This window comes from Primulina huaijiensis, chromosome 3 (genome assembly GCF_012295235.1).
Source record: "Primulina huaijiensis isolate GDHJ02 chromosome 3, ASM1229523v2, whole genome shotgun sequence".
Classification (NCBI taxonomy): Eukaryota; Viridiplantae; Streptophyta; class Magnoliopsida; order Lamiales; family Gesneriaceae; genus Primulina; species Primulina huaijiensis.
The window spans coordinates 9,106,191-9,114,732 of record NC_133308.1 but is presented as its reverse complement, the minus strand read 5'-3'; the positions used below and the strand labels follow the sequence as shown (position 1 = coordinate 9,114,732).

The following is an 8,542-nucleotide window of genomic DNA, read 5'->3' as shown; positions in this document are numbered from 1 at the left end:
ATCAATATAAAAGTTGCCCATCTAACTTTGGATATTGACACGTTGATTTACATAATATAAAAATATGAAATTTATTCTTACGAAAACTTGAATTATTTTTTAGTGAGATAATTATAGATTTTAATGATAAAATTCATTGTCGATGACATAAGTTTAATAATTATACGAAATGAGAAAAGATTTCGAGGATGGGAAAATATTTCGTATGTCGTTTCTGATATCGTGCTAGAAATTACTAATTTTTAAATAAGATCATAAATAATCAGAAAAAATAAACAGAAAATTTTTGTGAGACGGTCTCATGAATCAATTTTGTGAGATAATTATCTTACTTGGGTCACTCATGAAAAAATCTCTCGTATAAATTAATAGGGTTTTATACCCATGTGTTTTAAAAAATCAAGCATATTTTATTTTCGTAGTTTTTAAGCTCAAGAACATTTACTCCATTCGTATGAGATTTTATATATACCCAATTTTTTTTTTTTAAAGAAAACTTAGGATTTCAGGTACAACTTATTTTGCACAATGAGTTTTCAGCTGTTCAAAGTGATGCTGATGCAAAAAAAATGAGACGTTAAAATGTATTGACATAAGTTGCTAATTTTGGATAGGCTTGAGGTACAACTTTAGTAGCATGAAGTACTGCGCTTGTTTTATTAACAGTTTTTGAAAACATTAATTTCTTGATATACATGCGTCTCTCTCGCCGGCTGCCGGCTGGAGGTAGTTGTTTTATTAGCAAATAATGAATTTTGTAATATCATTTCCTTAGAACTAACAAAGATTGCGGGTCCTTTTGACGGGTAGTAACTCAGTGCAGAGAATGACTAAGATTTGACCACAAATGATTTTCACGTGCATCTCATGTAAAATTGGTCAAATCTTGACCATTGATCCTATATAGAGGTAGTAATATCCACTGTAGGATCGAATTTCCCGTGGATTGCCTATATTCACTCATCGAAGATGTCTCTCTTTCGCGTAAGATTAGAATCAAAATCGCAAAGAGACAATAATATAATACAAAGAGAAAGAATTTTTCGTTAAAAAAAACCCGCTAATTGTATCATGATATGATCATAAAATACGTTAGCCACCATTAATCCAAAAATAAATCAAAAAAATTATCATATAAAACATCAGAATATTTAAAAATTACCCCAAAACATTAATATCTAATTCTACATAATAATTTTATTTATCTGGAAATTAGGAGTCAAACCATTTGATTGTAATTAATTTGTTTAACAAAATTTATTTTATTTTTATAATTAATATAGTCACACTAAAATTTAGGAAAATTATTGACTGCGACGTATTTGTTTGGTGAGATAGAAGAAAACACTTGGTTTATACAATCAACAACTCCAAATTTGGGATATCTATGTCAACACAATTGGCTGTTGTTGTACATGTAATTTATTCTCATTTTCTTTGACATATTATTTCATAAAATAATTCACAAAAACTCTCGTCAGACGGTCTCACGGATCAATTTCGTGAGTCGAATCTCTTATTTGTGTCATCCATAAAAAATTGTTACTTTTTATGTTAAGAATATTATTTTTTACTGTGAATATCGGTAGGATTGATTCGACTCACAGATAAAAATTCGTGAGAGAGTCTCACAATAGACTTATTCAAAATAATTTGGATGACGTTTTTTTTTTTATTCTCATCTCGATCTCAACTAATACAGCGTTCGATCTCAACTAATACAACGTTCGATCTTATGATTGATATAAGTCGAGTTTCATGCTCCATTTATGTTTAATTTTCGGAGAAATCGATAAGTTGGCAACAATATTTCTTATCACAATATTTTAGATGAAGTTTAAATCGGGAAATAATCCATATAAATTTTCTGTAGTGGAGAATTTCAGTTTTGAATTAGAATCGAATTAGAATTTTGAATAATAAAAAAAATCACACAACCAATTAACCAGAGTATCTTGTGTGCTTATGTAGTATACAAATTATATTTCATTTTTAGAGAGGATTTGTCAATATTTTCCTGATTCATTCTTTGATTTAAAGTTGAAAAAAAGTGGGAAAAAATGAGAGAAATATTTATAAATAAATTCAAGTTTTTCATCCACTCAAAGAGTAGTTGGAATAAGAACCATCAAGATCGCGAACCTTTCGGCTCTGTAAGAGCTTCGGTTATTTGAATGAGTGATAAATAGACAAGTGAAGAGGGAAGAGCAAACATCAAATTTCCCTCCCCACTCTCCATTTCCTCCCTCCTCCCTTATTTTTCTTCTTCCTTGGATCTTTCCCGGCATTTATTTCTCGCCATTGATGCCAATGGAGCAGATTATATGTTAACAAACACGCAAAGAATCATATGCAAGATACGGTTTTGAATGTATCCATGTACGAAAGAATAAAGCCTTTCTGTTCATAAACGTTTCAAGATTTTCTTGGAGATTTCTTTTTTTTTTTTTAATCAGTATTTCTTGGTGAGTGTGTTGCTTTTAAGCTGCTGCATTAATGGCGGAAGGGATGTTGCAATTCAATGTATTGTCTGTTGTAAGAGATGTGCTTCAACAACACGGAAAGAGATTGAACGACATTGATTTGGCCTCAAGAAAAGTTCAGGAAGCATGTATGTGATATTGATCGTATACATTCTATTGGGATCATTCTTGATTGTATGCGACACTGTTTCATCATTTATTGTTTGAGATTGAGATTAGTGCCTTGAAATAAAATTTCGATTTTTATTGTGGGTATGGATGGGAAAAAATATTGGAATACTTCAATCTTGGCTCTGCATTTTATGTCATTCTCTAGAAATGTATCTGGATATGTGTTTTCATATTCTTGGCACAAATATTGAAATACTTTAATCTTGGCTCTGCATTTCATGTCATTCTCTAGAAATGAATCTGGAAATGGGTTTTCATATTCTTTCGCGTGGGTACGTAATAATCACCATTACAGAGGAATCGATCGTCTAAATTGTGCACAGGCAATGTATTGAAGTACGTTATGCTAGCATCATAGGTTGGAGATTGAACCAATAACTCGGACTGAACTTTTCCGTGGTATAGAATGAACAAAAGAAACTGATATTATGAAATATAACTAGATAGTTGTGTTGCAGCATTGAGAAGATATGAAGCAGCCGGATGGATAAGGAAAATGGTGGGGGTAGTTGCAGGGAAAGATTTTCCAGCTGAGCCATCTGAAGAGGAATTTAGAATTGGTTTGCGAAGTGGGATTATGCTCTGCAATGTACTTAACAAGGTCCAGCCTGGTGCTGTGCCGAAGGTAAGGTTCACCGAATTTCTTGATTTCCTCTACCACATTCTAAATAAACTACACATAAAAAATCATGTAAGTGTGTGCTTGCTTCTGTCACTGAAGGTTCCATCCTCGGTTTCAGACTCTCTCCTTAGATAGTGTTTTAATTATTATTGGTTTTATTGTTTGATTTGCTTCTAGGTAGTTGAAGCACCTTCTGATATTGTTGTTATTCCTGATGGCACTGCTCTCTCTGCGTACCAATACTTTGAAAATATTAGGAACTTTCTTGATTCTATTGGGGAATTGGGGATTCCGACTTTTGAAGCCTCAGATTTGGAACAAGTATGTCGATTAACTTTGTAGCGGTTTTATCTTGTTCATAGAAATGGCATAGAAAGAAATGGAATTAATGATTTCTGGATCAATCTTCCAGGGAGGGAAGCCTTCAAGAATCGTGAGTAGTGTACTGGCTCTTAAGTCATACTATGAGTGGAAACAAGGAGGTGGAAACGGGGTCTGGAAATTTAGCGGAAATTCGAAGCCACCATGTGAAGGGAGGCAATTTATTCGAAAAAATTCTGATCTTTTTATGAATTCAATCTTAAGGAACTCATCTGTTGGGGAGAAGTTGCTTGATGGTTTATCGAGCGACATGGGAGAGTGTTTTGATGAAATGGTTTGTAAGCGTAAACTTCAGTTATCTGCCGCTTGTCAATAGCACAAAAAGTTCTCCCATAAATTTGTTTTGCTCTTCAATTTGCAGGGAACCTCCCACTCCTTGCGCTTACTTGTCCGCGAACTTCTTTCTGATAAGAAAGAAGAGGATATTCCAGAGGCAAGTATTTACATTAGTTATTGTTAAACAGATTATAAATTAATTAATTCTTAGAAGGTATATGTTGGTTCATTGATAACACACAAGATTACGATATCGAGCCAGACATGATTACAAGCTTAAGCCAGATTAATTCTCGACAGTCTAAAAATTTTAAAGTCCCAACTAACTCAGTTTACTTAAGATCTGTTCTCAGAAATGCAAATGAGAATCATGCTTGGAATTGAAATCTTCTAATTTCAAGAAAGTAGCACTTTTTTAGATTGCTAAGTACACATCTACCACCATTTAAATGATTGCCCTTTTTTATTTGACAAGAGTACCCTCTGGTCTGTATACTTTCTGATGTTAAGTTCTGAGAAAATTCATCTGTTCTCATATACAGATTGTGGAGAATATGTTGGGCAAAGTCATGGAAGAATTTGAGTGTAGATTGGCAAGCCAAAAAGACCATGTAAGAAATATATTCTTTGACTGTATTCATTGCCTAGTTTTCGATACATTTACTTTCTAGATTCAGATGCAGTACACTGAATTATATGTAGCAAAATGAATATGAAGTCATAAAGATGATTTTTGTAAAGATACTGTTACTGTACTGCAGGTAATCCATTGTACCAATGAGCCGCTTACTTTACATGCTGATAGTGAGACTGAGGTTTGATTACATTGATTTGTGTTACACTTGACCATGCATTTTAAGTCTATTCTAAGACTTATCGTTTTATTCGTTTGTTGTGCAAGACCTCAAATATAATTAAGGACGAGAGGTGGACTGATACTGATGTAAATACTGGTAAATTAGAAGTGCATGATTCATCCCCGTTAAACTTAGTTAAACAGCAGCAAATAAATATACAGGTGATTCATGTTTTTGAGAATAAAAATACATTTTGGTCTTGAGCTTGAGATTTATCACCATGTTTTATTTCATTGTTTTAGAAATTGAAGAGTACCCTTCAATTTACTAGAGAAGACTTGAAAACTTTGCAAATGAAATATCAAGAAGAAGTGAACAATCTAGGTACAGATCTTGCTTTGGTTACATAAAATTTAAATTATTTAAGTGGGACATGGGATTTAAGAACTTGTTTTTGTTGATCTTTGTTGATAGGAAAACACCTACAAAGTTTGTCTCATGCAGCTTCTGAATACCAAAGAGTTCTTGATGAAAATCGCAAATTATATAATCAAGTGCAAGACTTGAAAGGTAAAAACTCTAATGGTTGTAGTTTTTATGAAAAAACGTGGCAATTATATGTTTCTTGCTTGTGCTTGACAGGCAATATACGGGTTTACTGTCGAGTAAGACCTTTTTTGTCTGGGCAACCCCACGGTTTGAGCTCTGTCGAAGATACGAATGATAGGACTATTACATTACTCTCTCCTTCAAAATATGGAAAAGATGTTCGGAAGACATTCACCGCTAACAAAGTTTTTGGTCAATCTGCGAGTCAAGGTCTCTAAGGTCCCTAATAAATTTTTTTTCCCTTTATACAATACTTAACTTGTCAAGACTCCACTGAGTACCCGTTTTTCGACTTTTTGTTTCTTCCTTTTCTACAGAAGAAGTGTTTGCAGATACACAACCATTGATTCGATCTGTCCTTGATGGTTATAATGTGTGTATATTTGCTTATGGTCAAACAGGATCTGGGAAAACTTACACAATGGTAAGAAGTTTTTTGAACTTAAATTAAAACGATAGATGTTAGAAATCCTGAGCTACTGTCTTCAAGAAAGTTCTCGCTTACCTCAACTTTAACTATATTTGATCTTTCTTGGTGTCTTTGAAAAGAGTACTTATTTATCTGCAGTCAGGACCTGAAGAACTTACAAAAGAAAGCTTAGGCGTCAACTACAGGGCATTGAGCGATTTATTTTTCATCTCTGAACAAAGAAAAGACACCATTTCTTATGAGGTCTCAGTTCAGATGATGGAAATTTACAACGAGCAAGTGAGAGATCTCCTCGCCACGGACGGAATCAATAAGAAATATCCTTTTGAGGATTATTTATAACTTCAAAATTTTGTTCTTGGCTCATACTTTTTTATTTTCCTCATTTTTCTCTTAACTCGAAAACACATTAGAAATTCGTAACAACTCTCAAAATGGTATTAATGTACCAAATGCAAATCTTGTACCTGTTACATCAACATCAGATGTCATCAATTTGATGAACCTAGGCCATAAAAACCGTGCTGTTGGTTCTACTGCAATGAATGTGCGTAGTAGTCGTTCTCACAGGTAGAATCATATTTGTCCTATAAATATTTTACTGAATTATTCCCTATTATTTTGACAAATCTGAAATTACAATGCTTGCAGTTGCCTTACAGTTCATGTTCAAGGAAAAGACCTGACATCGGGTACCATTCTTCGTGGTTGTATGCATTTGGTTGATCTGGCAGGAAGTGAAAGAGCCGACAAATCCGAGGCAGTTGGTGATAGACTAAAGGAGGCTCAACATATCAATCGCTCACTTTCTGCTCTAGGAGACGTTATATCTGCTCTAGCCCAAAAGAACTCACATGTTCCTTACCGAAATAGTAAACTTACACAGTTGCTTCAAGATTCACTCGGTATGATACGACATTTCTCGTTCAACGCACAATATACTTTTCCCATAAATATTCTTTCATTGATTTTTAAGATAACGGCCTGTTTGTTCTTTAGGAGGCCAAGCAAAAACACTGATGTTTGTTCATATCAGTCCGGAGCCTTCTGCCCTCGGAGAAACAATTAGCACTCTAAAATTTTCTGAACGTGTTTCCACTGTTGAACTTGGTGCTGCTAAAGCAAACAAAGAGAGTGCCGATGTCAAGGAACTAAAAGAACAGGTTTTACATGCCCCCTTTGTATTGTTAACTTGTAACAAAAGTATGTGCGATATTTTTTATCGGTTACAACTTCGCAAACGATAACTTTGCTTCATTTTTCATGTAGATAGCTAGTCTCAAAGCAGCCTTAGCACGGAAAGAAGGCGAATCGGGACGCCTAAATCAAAGTTCTAGGCCGAGCACTCCAGAGAGAAAGGGACATAGTGATACTTCATTGACATCAAGAAGGCTAAGCATTGACAGTCAAGACTTGATAAATTCTCCTCCTTGGCCACCTATTAGTAGCCCAGGGTCAATAGAAGAAGAAAAAGCCGTCTCCCATGATTGGGTTGACAAGGCTATGGTTAACAGAGCTGAGAGTTTGAGTGGTCAAAGAAGATACAGCCTAGATAATGGCTTATCTAGGAGCCAATATGAAACAGCAATCACTGACGAATCTGATGATCTCGAAGCTGCAACCAGTGAGTCTTCGGAGATGGATTACCAATGGCTTCTAAACATGCCTAGGTCCAACAGCTTGCCAAATGTTACAGGTCCGAAAGTCCGGAGACCTAGCCCAAAGCAAACTAAGAGTCCAGAAATACGGTAAATCTTCTTGTTTTGTTTTTTATTTTTCATTGTGCATGAACGCGACGAGAGTCCCTTGAAATCGCAAATGGCCAAAGTGTCGAGACAATTCCGAACCACCAACAATCTTGAAAGACACATTGGTCCAGTACTGTTGGTTATGTGGGTTCATCGAGAACTTTGGTGCCAATAATCATTTCGAAAAGAGAATTACTGTAATAATGACCTATCTGTTTTAGCATATTTAAACTTTATTTTTGTCAATAGGAGCCTAATTCCACCACCAACTAAGAGAGGTGCAAATGGGATCCATTCGCCGTTGCACAAGCTTGCGCGACAACCGGTTTCTGTCGATGGGAGGCGAAAAACGGTAAATGGGAAGTGAGCATTGCAGCATGGATGAGAAAAAGGCTCTTGCTGTCGAATGTGGCTGTTTCGAGTTTCTTGCTTTGACGATGAAATATATAACTAGTTAGGTTCTTGCTGACTGAGAGGTGTATGTATGCAAGAAGAATGGCAATTCATAGTTTCTCAATGCCACTTTTCCGATATATAATTTTTCCTTTCTTATTCCAATTACAGTGGTATTTCTGCTTTTTGGCATCTCCACTGTGAGGTTTTTGTGTTCATATTCTGTTGTGAGTTCTTTTTTTTTGGCTTTCCTATTTTTAACTTTTCAATGCACAAGAAATGATTTATAAAATGAGGTTTTTACTCTTCTTTATTTTGATGAAGGAAACTTATTTTAGTGTAGATTATGCATTATTCATTGATATATATATATGCATATAATACTTAAAATAGAAGTATAATTTGCCCCCCTAAAATATAATTTTAATTTTGCCTTCTGTAACCAACATTTCTGACTCAGTTTTTGAAAAGAGAGGGAAACTAAACAAGTCCTATGCCTTTTTTCGTTTTGTAAATTCATTAAGAATAACGTATATACTCTTGGAATTTGGAAGTCTCTCATGTCCCGACTCCTTAAAACCGCGTTTGGATTTGGTGTGTGCACAATGCTATTGTTGGATCAAGTGGATTTC

The 8,542-nt window shown here is 34.7% G+C and overlaps 1 protein-coding gene across 1 annotated transcript; it reads left to right on the top strand.

Moving 5' to 3' along the window:
* The first annotated feature begins 2,127 nt into the window (after positions 1 to 2,127).
* On the top strand, positions 2,128 to 7,992 carry LOC140973485 (kinesin-like protein KIN-14I). Its single transcript, XM_073436329.1, has 19 exons — positions 2,128 to 2,379; positions 2,486 to 2,611; positions 3,113 to 3,279; positions 3,454 to 3,597; positions 3,689 to 3,931; positions 4,019 to 4,090; positions 4,476 to 4,544; positions 4,695 to 4,748; positions 4,835 to 4,951; positions 5,033 to 5,114; positions 5,205 to 5,300; positions 5,373 to 5,549; positions 5,657 to 5,763; positions 5,908 to 6,088; positions 6,180 to 6,339; positions 6,421 to 6,674; positions 6,769 to 6,932; positions 7,039 to 7,517; positions 7,767 to 7,992. Exons 1-19 carry the CDS (start codon positions 2,370 to 2,372, stop codon positions 7,882 to 7,884), a joined length of 2,820 nt encoding a protein of 939 aa, XP_073292430.1. The 5' UTR covers positions 2,128 to 2,369; the 3' UTR covers positions 7,885 to 7,992.
* Positions 7,993 to 8,542: the final 550 nt, after the last annotated feature.

Bases quoted from the DNA above. Each gene is read 5' to 3' on its own strand.
- LOC140973485 (XM_073436329.1), top strand. The intron at 4,749-4,834 runs GTTTGATTACAT...TTGTTGTGCAAG, and splicing joins ATGCTGATAGTGAGACTGAG to ACCTCAAATATAATTAAGGA. The intron at 6,675-6,768 runs GTATGATACGAC...TTTGTTCTTTAG, and splicing joins GTTGCTTCAAGATTCACTCG to GAGGCCAAGCAAAAACACTG.